Genomic DNA, 20,338 nt, shown 5'->3' on the forward strand with positions numbered 1-20,338 from the left:
TGCCGACAACAGAAGTGAGACTCACCGGTCTATAATTCCCGGGGAAGTCTCTGTTCCCCTTCTTAAACAATGGGACAACATTCGCTAACCTCCAATCTTCTGGTACTATACCAGAGGCCAACGACGACCTGAAGATCAGAGCCAGAGGCTCTGCAATCACTTCTCTTGCCTCCCAGAGAATCCTTGGATAAATCCCATCCGGACCAGGGGATTTATCTATTTTCAGACCCTCCAGAATATCCTGCACATCCTCCTTATCAACTGTAATACTGTCTATTCTACTCCCTTGCAACCCAGTGTCCTCCTCAGCTATATTCATGTCCCCTTGCGTGAACACCGAAGAGAAATATTGGTTCAATGCTTCACCAATCTCCTCCGGTTCCACACATAACTTCCCTCTGCCATCTATAACTGGCCCTAAACTTGCCCTAACCAACCTTCTGTTCTTGACATACCTATAGAACGCCTTAGGATTCTCTTTAACCCTATCCGCCAAAGTCTTCTCATGTCCCCTTTTAGCCCTTCTAAGCTCGCTCTTCAACTCCCTCTTAGCCAATCTAAAGCTTTCTAGTGCACTACCCGAGTGCTCACGTCTCATCCGAACATAAGCCTCCTTTTTCTTTTTAACCAACAAAGAAACTTTTTTGGTGCACCACGGTTCCCTAGCCCTACCAATTCCTCCTTGCCTGACAGGGACATACCTATCACAGACTCGCAGTAGCTGCTCCTTGAAAAAACTCCACATGTCGGACGTTCCCAGTCCCTGTAATCTCCTAGTCCAACCTATGTTTCCTAATTCTCTCCTAATAGCCTCATAATTACCCTTCCCCCAGCTAAAACCACTGGCCCGAGGTTCATGCCTATCCCTTTCCATCACTAAGGTGAACGTAACCGAATTGTGGTCACTATCACCAAAATGCACACCAACTTCCAAGTCTAGCACCTGGTCTGGCTCATTTCCCAGCACCAGATCCAATATAGCCTCACCTCTAGTTGGCCTGTCTACATACTGAGTCAAAAAACCTTCCTGCACGCTTTGAACAAAAACTGACCCCTCTAACGAGCTAGAGCTATAACAATTCCAGTCAATATTAGTCAAGTTAAAATCCCCCATAACAATTGCCCTATTACTTTCACTCCTAAGCAGGATTGACTCCGCAATCCTTTCCTCAACCTCTCTAGAACTTTTAGGAGGTCTATAAAAGACTCCCAACAGGGTGACCTCTCCTCTCCTATTTCTAATCTCCGCCCATACTACCTCAACAGATAAGTCCTCATCAAACCTCCTCTCTGACACTGTGATACAATCTCTGACCAATAATGCTACCCCTCCCCCTCTTCTACCTCCTTCCCTACTTCGACTAAAACATTTGAACCCCGGGACCTGCAGCATCCATTCCTGCCCCTGCTCTATCCATGTCTCTGAAATAGCCACAACATCGAAGTCCCAGGTACTGATCCACGCTGCAAGTTCACCCACTTTATTGCGAATACTCCTGGCATTGAAGTATACACATTTCAAACCCTGCTCCACCCCACCTCTGCAATGCCGTGCATTGCAGTCCCCATCCATGCATCCCTCACTTTCAGCCCCACTACTCAGGATCCCTCCCCCCCCCCGAATCAGTTTAAACCTCCCTGCATGGCCTTAGCAAATTTACCCCCCAGGATATTGGTCCCCTTCTGATTAAGGTGTAGACCATCCTTCTCATAGAGGTCCATCCTTCTCATAGAGGTTGTAGCTGACATGCCAAATTTCCTTAGTCTTCTGAGAAAGTAGAGACGTTGGTGGGCTTTTTAACTATCGTGTCAGCATGGCGGGGGACCAAGACAAGTTGTAGGTGATCTGGACACCTAAAAATTTGAAGCTTTTGACCATTTCTACTTTTTCCTCTACCTGTCCTCATTGTCACCTTGCCATCACCACACAGCTTGGTTCACTGTTTTCATTGATGCCTTGCTGAACAACTTGTACGTCAAGTATATTTAATTGTGCACAGCCTCTCCCATTCCTTCATTCAAAGCAACTAATACTACAACGCTGCAATGCATGCTGTAAATGAAGCAGCTGAAAGGATACACATTCGATTTTGGAGTTGTTCTCCTTGGTGATGAGCTGCTGAGCAGGCTAGAAACCCTCATTGATCCCTAACATCACCATCCATTCAGTTTTTGCTCTCAGCTGACATATGCCTTGTTAGTTAACTCATAGTTGGGGATTTTGAAATCAGAGTTACCCTCTTTTAAGTATGCTATCATTTAAGGCTAACAAGCCACAGCAACTAGAGCGGTTTGGTTTGGAAGTGCTAAACACCCGCCTTCACACTCTACCCACAGTTCTAAACAGGGATTGGCACACGAAGCTTGGCAGTACAGCTTGATTAGGAGAGGCTGTTTGAGGCACTGACCATATGGGGACTGTGTGAATGAAGAGCATCCCACTCCTTTCACCACCTGGTCCTTCCTAACTTTTTGACTTTACATAGTGATGGGAGAGTGAAGGATATGCCACTCAATGATGTTGGAGATAGTGATGAAATACAATTCTGCTCTTGCTGATTACTCACAGCATCTCAATCATGCTCAGTTTTGAGCTGCGAAATCAGTTTCAAGTCTACCTTATTTAGCACGATGATACAGCACACAATGGAGGGTGTCCACACGTAGGTTGATATGGAAGAGGTTAATTAAATTTTTCCTTTTGTATTGGTGTTCTCACACCTGCTGCAGGTGACAACCAGTCTGACAACAATGTCCTTCAAACTCAGCTTGCTTCAGTCAGTCATCGAGCTATTGAATCACTCTTGCTGATTGACAATGCATTTCCTCACCCACCATTACTGATTCTAGCTTCTTATTGTAAATGTTTATAATCAAGTTTAAATTCCCTAGCTGCATCTTGGGATTTGAACTCATATCACCAAGTCATTAGTCTAGACCTCTGAATTAATAGTGCAGTAATATAATTACTATGCTACTGCACCTAGGATTGAAAACAGCCTGAACCAAACTGACTGCAGTTTGCCAGTAATGAATTATTACAATTAGAACTTTGAAATAAAAGCAGAAAATGTTGGAAAAGCTTAGCAGGTCTGGCAGCATCTGTGGAGAAAGAAGCAGGAGCTAACGTTCAAAATGAGAACTTAATGCTCCAAAGAGTCATATTCAACTCAAAACATGCACTCCTGTTTCTCTCTCCATTGATGCTGCCAGAACTATGCTTTTTACAGCACTTCGTTTTTATTTTCGATTTTCAGCATCCACAATATTCTGTTTTGTAGGGCGGTAATCAACGTGTTTGCTTAAATAAGGGAAGGTCAGCTCCCCAGTTTTGTTGGGCAGGTTGTTATAAACCCAGTGACTGAAATCAATACTTTCCTATTTGTGCAAAAAGCAGAAGAATAGTATTTTTAAAACCAATGTCAGTGACCACCAATACCATGGAATTTATCAACAAAAATAATTGTTAGTATCAATGGAAATGCAGCAGCTAATCACAAAACATAGGCAATGATGATCCCAGAATTATCAAAACACTAACTGACCCGGAAGCCACCAAAAAAAAATGTTTGCTAACCCAGCAGCAGAATATCCGAACACACTAAGATCCAAATTTATATAACGGTGAAATTTCTCAAAGCATTTCACAATTTATTTTTGGCATGTAGTGACTGACAGGTAAGTATACTGTCCTGAAACAGTAAAGAAAAGAGTGATTAACTAATGGGCTCTGTCTAAGCACCATAATGCATGAGCATTTCTAGTAGTGTTTCCTTGGACACAAAGAATTTGCAAAACAAGACTGATAGCTATTTCAGCAATTTAGGCGAAGGCAGACTGTGAAAACTTCAACAGGATTACAAGTTACAACATTACAAAAACAAAAGCTGTTCACAGAATTCAGAACAACCGATTTCTACAGCATAAAAGCCCACCATGTTGGCTTGCCATCAGGGCAATTTACCTAGTACCACTTCCCTGCCTTCTAGGGGCGTCATGGTAGCACAGCGGTTAGCACTGCTGCCTCACAGCGTCAGGGACCCGGGTTCAATTCCTGGCTTGGGTCACTGTCTGTGCGGAGTCTGTACGTTCTCCCCGTGTCTGCGTGGGTTTCCTCCGGGTGCTCCAGTTTCCCCCCTCTGTCTGAAAGACGTGCTGGTTAGGTGCATTGGCCATGCTAAATTCTCCCTCAGTATCCCGAACAGACGCCGAAGTGTGGCGACTAGGGGATTTTCACAGTAACTTAATTGCAGTGTTAATGTAAGCCTACTTGTAACACTAATAAATAAACTTAAAACTTTTTCCCAGTAGCTGCACAATTTCTTTTCAGGTAATCCAATTCCCTCTTGAATGCTTCAGTTGTACCTGCATCAACCACAGCCTCTAACAGTGCATTTCAGATCCTAAACACATGCTGAGTGAAGAAGTTTTGCATGTTATCATTGCTTATTTTGCAAATTACCTTAAATCTGTGTGCCCTCTAATTCTTGATCTTCCTACCAATGCGCAGTTATTCCTTTATCTATGCCCAGAACTGCATCTGAATCAAATCTCTTTTCAACCTTCTATTTTCCAAGAAAAGCAGTCCCATTCTATTTATGTAACTCTCTCGAGGCAAGGGCATGGACAGAGGTCTTACCCAAGGACGGCAGGAGGCGGCCAGCCAAACTCACTATTCAGGTGTAGCTTCAAGCTGCAGAGGCTGTCGGCACGCAAAGGTTTAACAACATCATGAGGCCCAGCACAGTGAGTTGTCCTAGAATTTCAACCTCCCTAGCATTTTACTGCAGAGCACTCCTCAGACTGGCACACCTTGCTGTCTCATTTATTCTTTCTCTTCAGCCTCTTCTTCTAATCTCCATCCCAAGTGATAGCAGGAAAATCTGATCACAATCCATTGCCTCCATGGGCCCATTCCTCAGTTTATGTGAACTACTCATTGTGATTGGGGGGGGGGGGGGGGGGGGGGTGGTGGTGGTGAGGGGTGGCAGGAGTTGTATTAGGCTGCTAGTGAGAAACTTTCAATATCGCAAGCAAATTTCTCAAGTATAGCATGCCCTGAGGCTGTCACAAGTTTTTCTGGCAGCAAGGTTTGTGGCTGCAGGTGCTAACAGCACATCAGGATGTGTCTCTTCCTCCTTTGAGGATGTCGGGCACTCTCTCTATCTTCCTCTGGCAGCATCTCCAAACCTCCATGCAGGAACATGTTGCACAGCGCACAGCAAACAACTACAATTCTGGTCAATCTTGTTGGGGCATATTGAAAGATGCCTCCAGATCAGTCAAGGAAACAGAACCTCATTCTGAGTAGGTCAATGGTTTGCTCCATTGTCACCCTAGTGAAAATAGGACTCCTGTTTTATCTTTGCTGTGTCTCTGTAGAAGGGTTCTTCACTTAGGAAAAATACAAACAAAACTCACAATTGGAGATAAAATGTTTGTTTTATATAGTCTAATAGAGAGCAGTATTGCAGCAGTAAGTTTTCCTGAGCTGAGTAAAAACAGTTCTAACCGTCAGCCCATGTTCTTGTAAAAGGAAACAAACACAGGAAGAAATGAATACCCAACATGTGATAGACCCAAACCTTAGTTAATCATTTCTTAATAGGAAGCACTGCTGATTAGAGGAGAACACAGGAACAATTATGTGCAACAGTAATCATATAGGCACACAAATTTATATCAGTAGCTCTACAATTGCTTATTAATACATGCATTTGAGTATTTGAGAGAAGAGTATTAAACATTGTACTCAAAGAATTGAAATTTATTTTTTGCTTTCTCAATGAGAAACGCAAATGGGATATAAAGAAGAAGAACGGGAAACATAAATCTTAGAATGTCATGAGACTTATCACTTAATTGAAGACTTATAAAGACATAGGAGCTTCACATACCTCTCAGCTCTATTTTGCTCTTCAAATTGACTTTCAAGTAGCTGATTTTTTATTTGCAATTCTTGCTCAAGAGCTTGCCTTTTCCGTTCACAATCCTCATGCATTTTATTTCCAACAAATTCCTCTCTCGCCTGACTTAACATGTTGAACTGTTGCTTCTCCTCCTGAAGACCATGGATAGTATCTTTAAATTTTGTTTCTAATTCAAGGGTAATTCTCTGTTTTTCAGATATCATTTCCTCCTTTTGGGCTTCTATTGTTTTCAAACATTCTTCCAACTTAGTGTTGAGTTCTTCAACTTGTCCCTTTAATGCTTCTTCCACATCAAGTGCTTGCTGTCTCATTGCATCTAATTTACTTAGCTCTACTTTAAGTAGGGACTTCTCCTCGTCTTGCCTGTTTGTCAGCTCAGAAATGCACTGATCTTTTTCAATAGCCATCAGTTTTCTTTCTTCTGCAAGCCTTACCTTATACTCCTCAATTTTTAGCTGAAGCTGGTGTTTCAAGTCAATTATCTCTTCGCTATATTTCTCAGCTTCTTTCATAACCTGACATTTTGTGATCTCCGCTTGTTGGACTTGATTCTCTTTTAAACACTGCTTTATTTCCTCAGTTTCAGCTTCCTTCAAAGCCAATTCAACTTCCAGCTTGCACCTAATGTCAGAAAGCTCTGATGCATTAACTTTAAGTTCATTTATTTCTTGTTCTCGCTCCTGAAGCTTTAATGAAAGGGACTGTTGCATATGATCTAACCTTGCTTCATTTTCCTTTAACATTTGTTCTTGCTGACTACAGTGATCACTCATCAACCTTTCCATTTCCTGTTGATGCCTGGCTTTCAGGTTAGCTTCAAGATCCTTCAGATGATTTTGCTCAAGATTCTGAAGTTCTTCTCTTAAGCACTCCATCTTCTGATCAGCCTTTATGTTCAGTCTGTTTAATTCTTCTAATAAACTCTCTTTCGATTGTCTGAGTTCTTGGATTTCTGTCTCTTGTTTTTTTCGATATTCCACTAAGTCATGTATTTCTTCATCTTTACTAACTTGCAAACACAAGAGAGTTTCATTTTTAGTCCTTGTTGTAACAATCTCATGATCCTTCTGTTTTAAATCATTTTCAAGCTCCAACAAATCCTTTTTCAGCTTTTCTACATTTTGCTGAGCAGTCACAACCTCAACATTCCATTTGTCTATTTGATCTTCATAATCTTTCCTCAAAATCTCTAATTTTTGTTGATAATTTTCCTTTGCTCCTGCCTCAACCCTACATTTTACAGTTTCTATTATGCTTCTCAATTCTTCACTTACATTTTTCATAGAACTACTAAAATCACATTGCTCTTTCTGAACAAGTGCTCTGAAATGGGTAAGGTCTTTCTTAATGTTTATAAAGTGCAACTGAGACATTTCAGTGATAAGCCTGTATTTTTCTATATGCACTTTTAGAGTTGCAACTTCTTTAGAGTCCTCATTTGCACCAAAGGTAGTATCCTGCATACGTCTATTATCAATAGCATTAATAACTGAAGAATATAATGATTCGAGCATCATTTCAGGGCTTTGTGGATCACTGTTCAAGTTGGGAGAGGTCAGGTTCTCCTCAATCATAAATTCATTGACAGCTGATACAAAATCAGACTCTGGACTTTCTGCCAATGAGTCCATATCAATAGATCCTTGTTTGAGAACTTGTTCTAAATTTGGATGAGGAATAGTTTCAAAATCAAACGTATGGGCATCAATACTATCAGGAGACAACTCTTCTAATGAGGCAGGAACATTAGCAGGTGGACAGATTGGTCCCTGAAGGCTAAGTGTAGATGTGGCTCTAGAAGAGGTAGTTTTTGTTCCAATTGTGCTTTCCAGCCTGTGTGTTGCTGCTGTTGTTAAAGTAGGTTGATCAAGGGACACCTGTTAACATAAGAAAAAGCATCAGTGCTTTTTTCACACCAGCTGCAAAATAGCTGCAATTTTGTAAAATAGCTGCATTCCCTATCCCAATTCCCTCCTCTTTCTTCTCCCTCCACTTTTGCTTTTCCTTCACTCTTCCGCCCTCCCCCACCCACCCCTAACTACACTGCATGCATACTCTCTTCAATTTCCCAATGGTGGCACAGCGGTTAGCACTGCTGCCTCACAGCACCAGGGACCTGGATTCGATTTCTGGCTTGGATCACTGTGTGGAGTCTGCATGTTCTCCCAGTGTCTGCGTGGGTTTTCTCCGGGTGTTCCGGTTTCCTCCCCCAGTCTGAAAGACGTGCTGGTTAGGTGCTAAATTCTCCTTCAGTGTACCTGAACAGGCGCGGGATTGTGGCGACTAGGGGATTTTCACAACAACTTCATTGCAATGTTAATGTAAGCCTACTTCTGACACTAATAAATAAACTTAAACTTAGCTTCCTTTACCCCATCTTCTCTCCCTCACTATTTGCTTCTTCCTCTTAATTATTTATCTCTTAACTACCCATGTGTAACCCCATGAAAGTTCAATAAGTGTCAACAGCAAAACCTTCATTTGGTGTCTGGAGAAGTCAATCCGACTTTCCAAGGCTATAAACAGCAGTAGTTTTAAAAGTATATAGAAAATCAAGAAACAGGCTCATATAAGCTGGTTTAAACTCCTTTCAATCTCCTGTATTTTGCCCACATATTAGTTTCATGTCCTTTGGGAAAACTGTGCGAATCCTTTGTTTCCGAAACAAAGTGCTGCTGCCAACAGTACTAAAACAATCCAATCCAAATTACAATTTAGATCATCCAAAGTGACTCTGTTTCCCAATGGAAACTTATTTCAGATGAAAACTGGATGAATGAAGAACTTATACACACATCTTTTGGCTTATGCTCCACAGGCAACTGAGTTTTGAATGACATCATGTTTTGCAGAGGGTAGAATGTCAGAGACTGACTAAGAATAACCAATGATAGAATTGACAGAGGCAAAGATGCAGAATTCAACAGCAGATAAGTTGAGGCAAGATTGAAGTTGGGTGACCATAGTGATGGTGCAGCTGTGTGGTAGGAAGATCATCTCAGGGTCAAGAGCAATATTAGCCAACAGTCTGTTTCAGTCTCAGGCATTTGCCAGGGAAAAGGATGGAGTTAATGGTGAGAGGTTGGCATTTGTGTTAGGGAACAAAGACAATAGTTTCTAACTTCCAAACATTTAATTAGAGGAAATGTCAGTCCTGCCAACAAAGAATTGCAGTCAAGTAGTCTAACAATTCAGGCAGAGAAGGGAGCAAAAAGAAGTCGAGAAGCAGCAAAAAGAGGTGGAGAAGAAGCAAAGCTTAGTATACAGAGATTTTGGATCATATGGCCAAAGGGCAGCACATAGATGAGAAAAAGAAAACATGGGTATCATCCTTAGGGGTCACCAGAGGCAATGGTGGGAGAATGAGAAGGGAAGCTATTGCAAGCAATTTCCTGGTTACACCAGGATAGGTTCAAATGAAACCAGATTAGTGAGTCCCACTCAGCCCAACTACAATGGAGACACACTGAGGCTAAATTTTGTGATCGACTGTGTCGAAGGCTGTAGATAGGTCAAGGAGGACGGGAAGGCCTGGCACTGCCCACCAGGTACCAGGCAGTGCCAAGGGGCAGGCTTAAGAGGCAGCGGGGGGGGGGGGGGGGGGGGGGGGGCTGTGCACTCTGCAATTGGGGATCAGCTAGGGTGGGCGGTATCAGAGTGGCGATGGGCCAGGGAAGGTGGGGGGACTGACAGTTCTCGGTGTGTACTGTGCACGCACAATACTGAGAAATCAAGGTTCATGTGCAATGGCACCCTCTTGCTGTCAGCAGCCGGCTTTCCGGCAAGAATAGACTCCGTTCACTCCCCCTACTGGCATGAATCACACTTTGCCTCTATTTTTGCACTAAGTGACATAAGAGACTGTCTGACAGCTCGCCGAAAAAATGGATGTGATTCTCTCCTGTTTTCCCGCTCGTTTAGCACTTAGAAATTTTTGGTAAAATTGCCCCTGAAGAGTTCTGGAAAATATGGACACAGATTTGCAAAGTAATAACATGTTCAAGGATTGAAGAGGGGTTTAAGTTTGCAATGGTGCAGGCGTCAAGGGTTTTCTTTGAGGAGAGAGATGATAACAACAGATTTGAAAGACAAGAATAGAGCTTGAAGAAAGAGAACTAGCCATATCATCATGGGTGGGGATGAAGGAAGTAGGGGAAAATGGTTCAAGACATTACCACAAAATGAGATGTTGCGCCCATCAGCAAAGACTGGAAAAACTAGGAAAAAAAGATTGGGACTTGCCTGCTCAGTACACACATTTGATTATAAAAGAGTTTTGCGTGGCAGGTATAGGGAAGATAAACCACTTGCCAGCAATACCAGAACTAGGGGCCTTGGGTATAAGATAATCACAATAAAGAATTTAGGTGAAACTTCTTTACTTAGCAAGTGACTGAAATGTAGAACTCAGTACAAAAGGAGCAGTTGAGATAAACACAGATGCATTAAGAGGGAAAGATAGATGAGCCCATGGAGTAAGGAATAAGAACATAAGGACATAAGAACTAGGAGTAGGCCATCTGGCCCCTCGAGCCTGCTCCGCCATTCAATAAGATCATGGCTGATCTTTCTGTGGACTCAGCTCCACTTACCCGCCCGCTCACCATAACCCTTAATTCCTTTACTGTTCAAAAATTGATCTATCCTTGCCTTAAAAACATTCAATGAGGTAGCCTTAACTGCTTCACTGGGCAGGGAATTCCACAGATTCACAACCCTTTGTGTGAAGAAATTCCTCCTCAATTCGGGCCTAAATCTGCTTCCCCTTATTTTGAGGCTATGCCCCCTAGTTCTAGTTTCACCCGCCAGTGGAAACAACTTCCCTGCTTCTATCTTATCTATTCCTTTCATAATCTTACGTTTCCATAAGATCTCCCCTCATTCTTCTGAATTCCAATGAGTATAGCCCCAGTCTACTCAGTCTCTCCTCATAAGCCAACCCTCTCAACTCCGGAATCAACCTAGTGAATCTCCTCTGCACCCCCTCCAGTGCCAGTATATCCTTTCTTAGGTAAGGAGACCAAAACTGTACACAGTACTCCAGGTGTGGCCTCACCAGCACCTTATACATCTTCAACATAGCCTTGCTGTTTTTAAACTCCATCCCTCTAGCAATGAAGGACAAAATTCCATTTGCCTTCTTAATTACCTGCTGCACCTGCAAACCAACTCCTTGAGATTCCTGCACAAGGACACCCAGGTCCCTCTGCACAGCAGCATGCTGCAATTTTTTACCATTTAAATAATAGTCTATTTTGCTGTTATTCCTACCAAAATAGATGACTTCACATTTACCAACATTGTAAACACCAACATAGAAGGATATGGCGATGGAGTAAATAGAAAAGGGGTGGGAGAAGGTTCATAAGGAATATAAACACTAATATTGCCTGTTTCTGTGCTGCAATTAATTTGCAACTGTGATGATTTGTACAGATTGCCCTACTCTACATCCAGCTGACCTTATGACTTTTGATCCAGACACTAGTTACCTCTAAGAAAATGTGTCATTCCCATGCACTGATGATCTCTTTAGATGGATGCAGCTAACAAGAATGCACTAGCTTATTATTCGGTACAAATGTAGGTGAACAGTTTTAAAAATCCTTCAATTAACTAAACCATGAAACATAAAATCAGCAAATTACCAAGTGTTGCACAGGCAATTTGTCAAATTGCTGATTATATGAAACAGCATTTCATAATTATTGAACCTGCAAGAATACTCAACCACATTGGAACTTCTTCAGCAAATGGTTGAAACTTGCATTAAATAATGAAAAGACAATTCACAAGATAAACTGAGCTTTTTCCCATTAATGGATATAAATGTAAATGCCTTTTCTTTTCCTGTGCATTAACACAAGTGTTCAAACATTAGTTAAAAGTAGGTCAGTAAGTAAATGATTTTTTTGCCATGACTAAAAACTAGCAACTTAAATTAGCACCAATGAAATGATATACTACCTTTTGTTCAGTCAGTAAGTCGGTGATAGTCTGTGACATTTCATCCAAACTCTGAGCAGCTTTGACCAAATTACGAAGAATTTGAATATGCTGGTGTAAAGGTTCAAAGTCACACAATGTAGGAATCCTGAATGGAAAATGAACAAGAAACAGAAAATTAGAGCAAACATACCAAATGTTCATGTCTCAATTATGCTCATTACAATAGCCAAACATTTTAAATAACAGGTTTCAAAGCCGTTTTTTTAAAAACCTTCCGCCGTTGTAAATAAAAATTCAAGACAGATATGCAGAAACCATTTTTTTTAAAAAAACTTTCTTCTGACAGCATTTTCAAACTTACTGTGAACTCTTTTTAAGACATTCTACCTGTAAATTCAATGCAGTGACTCATCAAAGTCACTTATGCTACAAGAAACGTCAAGTGGAGGCAAATTACTTCCAGAAGGAAGACAATAAATGCAGAAAAATTAATCAACCTATCTTTTTATGCACTGGTGACATGGCAAGAGCTGCAAAAAAATGAGCGAGCTCTAGCCTGTTATGCTTTCAATTAATAACCATGGAAGAGCTGAAATGATATATATAAAAAGCTGGAAACTTGTCTTTTAAATTACTCACCTTTACAAGAAGTAGTCCTCACTTCAGGAACCAAGTTATCCTCAACATACCATGGCTAAGGTCAGCAAACGGCAATGAAAAAATAAAAACAAAACTCTAAGACTTTCAGCCAGAACTGCATGACATATATATAAAATATAAATTGTGTCCCTATTCAACCATCTTTTTATTTTTCAGTGAGATGTGGCAAGATGTGTGCGTCTTCCCCATCACCCAATTAACAGAAAATTGACAACATTTGAAACAATTAAATGTTAACTATTCAGAATGTTTAATTGAAAATTTAGTCTAGTTAACATTTTTCCTTCTGCACTGCAGGGATTCTATTCTATGAATTGTGTTACAGATTTAGGTGTATGAAATTATGGTGTATGACATTATAGGCAGAAAATACAACTGTAAAGAATGAAAAATAGAAAATCTGGTAGGTCTTAATTTGAGGAATGAAGAACAGGGGACCCCAAGATGAGTACACCTATCTTCCTTCGTTATCCTCCACATACCACGATGCAGACTTTACAAAGGACTGTCCCTTTAGTAGCAATGACTCATTTATCTTTAGTTACGGAAACAGCTTAGGCACACCACATTTGTGCAGGAAAACCAAGCTGATGCCTCTTGAACATAGCAATCACTCGATGTGGCTGGATTTAGATGGCATAATTGTTTAAATATTCTACTTGATGGCTCCTGCTCATGTGGAGTGTGCAGCTTTTCATTTTATTTCACTACAGTTGCCATTCAAAATGCTATCAACTATTTGGTTGGTTTCATATTTATCTTCAGTATTTCTTCTCATAGGTTATTAAGGGACATTAATCTGAATAACCTAAATTCCACGTGCATTGCAACAGAAAATTCCCAGCATCCACATGGAAGAAATTACATTTCATTTCACATTTAGAAATGCTGGTAAAAATGGTATAAAAATTGGGTGGATTCCAAGGCAATAGACAAAATGCTTTGGTACAGTCCTCAGCCTGTTTTAATGTCATGGTTGAATGGTCACTCAGACTTTTAAATTATTCACTTTGATGATATTCATACCATTAAGGCACAAGTTCTTCAGATCTGAAATTTCATGAGATAAGTAAGTCATCACTTCAAGATCAGGCAAGAGAGCATACTAATATTCTGGTTCAATCTTTTTTAATATTTAAGATTGGTCATATGTTGATACTACTGGAATATTTTTTTAAACTAAAAGAATATAATCTGCTGTTTATACAGTGAGTCAATGTACTGTAATGTTGACAAGGTGATTATGGTTGTTCATAGGACAGTGATGATGCAAGGATTATTTTCCATATATGTCAAGACATATCTCATGCTTTTATCTCAGGAAATAGCACCCAACATCAAGTAGGGGTTGAGGGGTGAGCAAGAAAGTGGTATTTTAATCCACAGACTTCCATGTTGCCTGCCTGTCATCAATTGTGTGAAAATGGTCAAAGTCTAGACCACAAATACAAGCAATGAATAGGACATTACAAATGGAGAAAAGGGGTGGAAGCAGAGTACTACCTTCTTAAGGGGATTCCAACATCCCGTTTCTTAGGTAAAACCTTCAAGTTCAAAGATGACTTGCTTCCACTTCTGTTCAATCGTTTCTGAAGTGGCCAATAAGTCCAATGCATGATCTGCAGACTCTGTTACATGCAGAGAGGTGGTGCTTGAAGGGTTGGGTAGATGGGTTGTTTAGAGGTTTGTGAACTGTCTCCAATACTTTGACTTTGTCTCTGTATGTTCCAGACAAAGTCTCTCTGTGGGTTCAGTAGTTTCCTGAAGGCCCTTCTCCACTTTGGCCAGGGTCTCCCATGAGTCAGCAAGGATGTTTGACCTCTTCAGAGATGCTTTGAGGGTAGCTCTAAAGCATTTCCACTATCCTTGGAGTGACTTGCTGTGACTGAGTTCTGGTATCAGTCACACGATTGCCATGTCCTAACAAGAGGGTCATTTTAAAAGTGATGGCACTTCAGAAGTACTTCACTGGGTGTAAAGTGCTTGGAGACATCTGGTGGCCGTGATCTCTTCAGTTTTTAAACCTACAATATTCTTTACCTTCACTCAAGAGGTGGGCAGCAAAACAGATAGTGCAATTCAGCAAACACTTAATACCATTAATATAAATGGAGTGCAAAGGAAATTGCTAATTACAGCTTAATCTAATGCACTTCCAAACTTGCAGCCTCTACCACCTAAGATTCATGGGAGGGAACGTCATCACCTACAAGTTCTCCTCCAGCCAGTACATCATCCTGACTTGGAACTACACTCACTGTTCCTTCACTGTCACTGGGTCAAAATCCTGGAACTCCTTTCCTGACAGCACTCTGGGCGTACCTACACCAAATGTACTGTGGTGGTTCAAGGCAACAGCTCACACCATCTTTGCAAGGGCAATAAAGAATGGACAATAAAAATGCTGGCATAGCTAGTGAAACCCATGTCCCATCAAAAAATTAATAAAACATAACAGCTGTAGTACTAAGTGAAAAAGACAATAGAAATTTGGCAACACAACATTGGAAACAGTCCTTGACAATTTTCAAAGACTGAGCAGTATGCAATGTGAGCTCACGATAGAGTGAAGAACATAATGCATCAAGTTTCTCAAATGAATGGAAAACAAGCATTTTCTGGCCTGTTGGACTCATTTACCTTTTCTTATAATTTGTTTATGGGATTTGAGCAATTTTGGCAGGATCAGTATTTACTGTCCATCCCCAAATAGCCTCAAGGCGGTGTGGGCGAACTGCTTGAACTGATGCAGCCCGTGTGGTTTAGGCACACTCATAGCACTATTAGTAAATGGGAAGTTCCAGGATACTGATCAGGTGATAACGAAGGAATAGGAATAGCAATATATCTCCAAAACAGGATGGTGAGGCTTGCAGAGGAATTTGAAATTGGTGTTCCCATGTATGTGCTGCCTCAATCTTTCTAAAGCGTAGAGGTTTAGGGTTGGAACACCCTGCTTAAGAGGCCTTGGTGAGCTGTTGGGAGTGCATCTTTTAAAATAGTATTCATTGCTGCTACTATGCACTGGTGATGGAGGGAGTGATTATCCTAGGTGAGAGATTGGGTACCAATCAAGAGGGCTGCTTTATCCTGGATGACGTTGCAGTTCCTGAGTATTGTTGGGAGTTGCACTCAAAAAAAAATTCTATTGAACACCTGATTTCTGAAATGTAGATGGCAGAAAGACTTGAAGAGAATGAGTTACTAGCCACAGAATATCCAACCTCTGACCTACTCAAATTCATTGTATGAGTCTGGTCCAATTAAGTTTCTAGTCAATGGTGGCCACCCCAAGATGTTAATGCTCAAGAAATTCAGTGATGGTAATTTCATTGAATGTCATGGGGAGATGGTTAGACTCGGTTAAATGTCATTTGATCAATTGTTGCCTTGATTTCAAAGGTTGTTTCTTTCAGCTCATCTCTGCAATTCAATTCTTTTCTCCAGGTTTGGACCAGGCTTTAAAGAGGTCTGGAGTCAAGGGCTCCGGTAGAATCTCAACTGACTATTGGTAAATGTCATTCTGCAGGACTGCCGACGACTTCTTTAATTACTTTACTCGTAATTGAAATTAGACTAATGGGCTCGCAATTGGATGACTAGTTTTGTACTGCCCTTACATGGGCAATTTTTCACCATCAGGTAGACAACAGCAGTTTACCTGTACTGGAACAGCTTGGTTGGAGGCGCAGATTGACTGGAGGGCAAGTTCTTCAGTACTCCAGTCTGGATCCAGCAAAGGCTATGATTTGTATACACTCAGCTGTTTCTTGATATCATGGGAATTAAATCAAATTTGTTGAAGAAAGTCATGTGATGAGGGGACCTTTAGGAGGAGGCTGAGATGCATCATTCACTCGATCTTTCTGACTGAAGATAATGCAAACACTTAAAGCTGGTCTTCAGAACGATGCTGTTCTTAAAAATTTCGTAGCATTTAAATCTTCAAAATCAATACCAGCATCTAAAATGTATTAGATGCTTCACATTAGATCAAACGTGTGCATTTTCAATTGACACTCCAACTTTTTCCATACTTTTTTTGTTGAATTCTTGCATCAAGGCGAGGAATGTCAGTATTGGAGTCTGTATCAGCTATTCACTTTGCATGTTGTTTCTGTGTTGAGCAATTTTAGATCAGAATTACTCTTCTACATGGACAATCATATAATGGAGTCCCAATTTCAGAAATAAAAATGCCCCGCCATATTTTGGGAAATTAGGACCAACTTTTCACAAAGGGTTTGTATTGTTTTAATTTAAGTAATTGCACACAGGTTCATCATTCTCTTTCCAGCTATATCTTGGAGCCACCAAAAGGAATTCATTTGTTAATGGCTAGTCATTTAAGATGCATGTTAATGCTAGACAGACCAGTTTGTAGAATCATAGGATCCAAGAATCACTACAGTGCAGAAGGAGGCCATTTGGCTCATCGGGTCTGCACCGAATATAATCCCACCCTGGCCCTATCTCCATAAGCCCATGCATTTACCCTAGCGAGTCCCCCTGAACTAAGGGGCAATTTAGCATGGCCAATCCACCTAACCCGCACGTCTTTGGACTGTGGGAGGAAACCGGAGCACCCTGAGGAAACCCACGCAGACACGGGGGAGAATGTGCAAACTCCACAGAGACAGTAACCCAAGCCAAGAATCGAACCTGGGTCCCTGGCGCTGTGAGGCAGCAGTGCTAACAACTGTGCCACCGTGTTGCCCCATATCACTCCTCATAGATAATTCAGTTCAGTGTTAACGGATTTACCAAAGACTCTGACTCGTTTAGAGAATAGGATAGCAGAAGATATTTCTAGGGACCTGACATTACAAGTGGAGGGATCAGAGGGGAAGAATGACTGGTTTTGACACGTCTAATGGTGAATTATTGTATGAAGGCCAAGTCAGGATAGCCCACCAACTTCATGATCAGATGTAACAAGAAAAATAAAGCAGCACACAAGCACGATGTCAATGTCCAGTTAAAAGAAAGAGGAGATCTAGACAAGAGAAAGCTTGCTTATGAGGAATCAGAAACAGAAGGTTGACCAACAAGCCAGTATATGCCCGCTAATGTAAGGTAGCATGATATGGTTTATTAGATTTTTTAATGTAGAGAAGTTAAGTTAAGCTTGGCAAGACTCAGATACAAGTAAACTTCTATGATTCTATGACTAAGTGTTGCCCTATATATTCATTTGTTTTCTGTAAAATAAAAACACTGATCTATTCAATATATGGCCTTGCTATTCCTGACTTTTTAAGTTCAACTAAAAAGTTTGGAGAAGCACATATGAGGACATCTGTGAAAGATAGTTATACGAATGCAATTATTTTGCAATTTAAGCATCAATCTTTGTTATTCATAGGCTCTCAAATTACCAATTTGTGGAAAATTCTAAGCATGTTTTACTTTATTGATTACAGTAGACTTGAGCCCAACAGGAACTAGGTCAAGATTATCGAAACTTACTTAAACTGGGAATCTTGTAAGTGAGGTGAAATAATACCTGCCCTAATCTTTAAAGAGTTTGGATTTTAGACCAAGTGCCCGAGAAAGAGGATGTTTAATGACTATCCTTAAGGATTTGAACTCAACATGGAGAAAACAGAGGGGAGACGGTTATCTATTTAAAAGAAATATGAAAATACCATTTTACTGGGACACAAAACAGTGAGAGAAGCCAGATGAGCGAAATATATTTTTCAATAGTTCAAGCTTTTTTTTGTGACAATTTACTGAGCTACAGTAACCTGAGGGTTATAGGTAGGTCTAGAAGGTAGGGATGTGTTCGGCACAACTTGTGGGCTGAAGGGCCTGTTTGTGCTATAGTTTATCTATGTTTCTACATGGAGTATATTTTTCAATGAACAACATAAATACATGGAAAATCTAGCAACGTTTGGCCAAACACATTAACGGCAATTATAACTGGTCTTGCTATTAAAGATAATTTTGATGCTTATGTTCAGCATTGGTCTGATTTTCATCCCACTATTACTTCAACACAAAATATATACTTTAATAAACCTTGCAGACAACATGGTCTCTCCCCACACATAAAGGTATGGGCATCAAATATCACACTGATAAAGACAACAGTTAAAATTGATGATTATAGAATAGTTGTAGAGTGTGAAAGGAACATTAGATGGTTCTGGCTGAAAAAAAATGTCTTAAAAGGACTAATGTCCCAGAATGCTGATTTTACGCATGGTATGTGGAGGATAATTGGAAAAAAAAGCACCATCACATAAATACAAAATACAGTGGCATATCATTCTAAATTGTATTTGGAACTGGTATTTTATTGCATGTCATATACATAATAGTTTACCTACCTTTGGTACATTATCTTTGCTGTTGTACCAATCATGATATTCTCTAAATTAAAGTACCCATAAACTTGTTCTCAAATTCATTCCCGAGTTCATCAACAGATTATAGCAGCACAGACTTAGCCCATATCACCAGCAAAAAAAAAAATCACAAAATACATCGACATTCAAGTTTTCTTCACTCCTTGATGCAATGCAATCTCCACACTTCTTAAATCCATATTTTTAAAAAATCCATACATTAGAAAGCAACTTGGGTTGTTTCCTTTTTCTAAATCAAGCACTAACAATTCTACCTCAATGGATCAAAAATGAGGGGCAAAACAGGAACAAACTTTGCATACGGAATTTACACAGCACAAGTATGAGAAAGAATGGTCCTGCATTTAATTTAAGGTTTCTCAAATGGTTGTTTCCAAATACAACCATGAATACAACAAAGCTATTTAATAAAACTGGATGTGACTTTCTAAATGATCTGACATCATCCCTAAATAAGAAAAGTATGGCGGAAAGTTCAGGCTTGGACATCATAGGCATGACTATAGCCGAAGATGGCATTGGTGATACAGGAACTAGTCCAATAAACAAAAGCTGGTATATGTAGAGCTGTCATTCAGATTTATCAGCTATCCATCTGAAGAGAATTGTAATGGTGTCAACATAAGCCTCAATAAATCGATAGGCAATTTCAGGATTAAGGCTTCAGAGGGCAACTTACTTCCGGAGAAAAGGATACTGTATGGTGCTGACTAATGTGAAAACACCCAGATAAATCATAGCATTGAACTTAACAACATCACTAATTATCTTCAATGTGTGGAAACCTGTTCATCAAGGCCAAAGTCTTTACTTGAGGAAAACTCTTCTGCAATATCAGTCAACCTACCTGCTTTAGTCACTTGATTTAGATGGATTAGTATTGAACCTCCTGATTAACCCTTATCTTTACAAATTTTATGAGTGAAGCAGGATGAGGTAATTCCAGGCCTTAAGGAAACCTCCACTCTAGAGTACATAACCTGAAGTTACAAAAGTGCTTCCTTAATGCCTAGTGAAATTATTATTGGATATTTTCCTCATCAAGATTGTCTTCCTTTCAATGACACCATCAAATTATTCTCCTACAGAACTGTTGGCAATTGAGTTTGATGTTACTATTATTGTTAACTTTCAAAATATAAAAAAGATACAAAGCACAACAGAGACTATTTCTAGCCAGAATCAATGCTGATGATGGGAGAAAATGGTGTGCTTTTGTCAAAAGACTTGTGCAAATAAACTACAGTAAGAAGTCTCACAACACCAGGTTAAAGTCCAACAGGTTTATTTGGTAGCAAATACCATAAGCTTTCGGAGCACAGCTCCTTGACTCCATCTGACGAAGGAGCTGTGCTCCGAAAGCTTATGGTATTTGCTACCAAATAAACCTGTTGGACTTTAACCTGGTGTTGTGAGACTTCT

The 20,338-nt window shown here is 40.3% G+C and overlaps 1 protein-coding gene across 3 annotated transcripts in view; it reads right to left on the minus strand.

Moving 5' to 3' along the window:
* The window catches only part of rb1cc1 (RB1-inducible coiled-coil 1), a 167,435-nt gene that overhangs the window by 80,063 nt on the left and 67,034 nt on the right, over positions 1-20,338 (minus strand). For all 3 annotated transcript variants that reach the window (XM_078216161.1, XM_078216158.1, XM_078216159.1), the window contains exons 13-14: positions 11,898-12,024; positions 5,898-7,807 (exon numbers count right to left, since the gene is read on the minus strand). In XM_078216161.1, coding sequence (XP_078072287.1) covers positions 5,898-7,807; positions 11,898-12,024 — 2,037 coding nt within the window. The remainder of the gene's footprint in view (positions 1-5,897; positions 7,808-11,897; positions 12,025-20,338) is intronic.

The sequence above is a fragment of the Mustelus asterias genome, chromosome 7 (assembly GCF_964213995.1).
Source record: "Mustelus asterias chromosome 7, sMusAst1.hap1.1, whole genome shotgun sequence".
Classification (NCBI taxonomy): domain Eukaryota; kingdom Metazoa; phylum Chordata; class Chondrichthyes; order Carcharhiniformes; family Triakidae; genus Mustelus; species Mustelus asterias.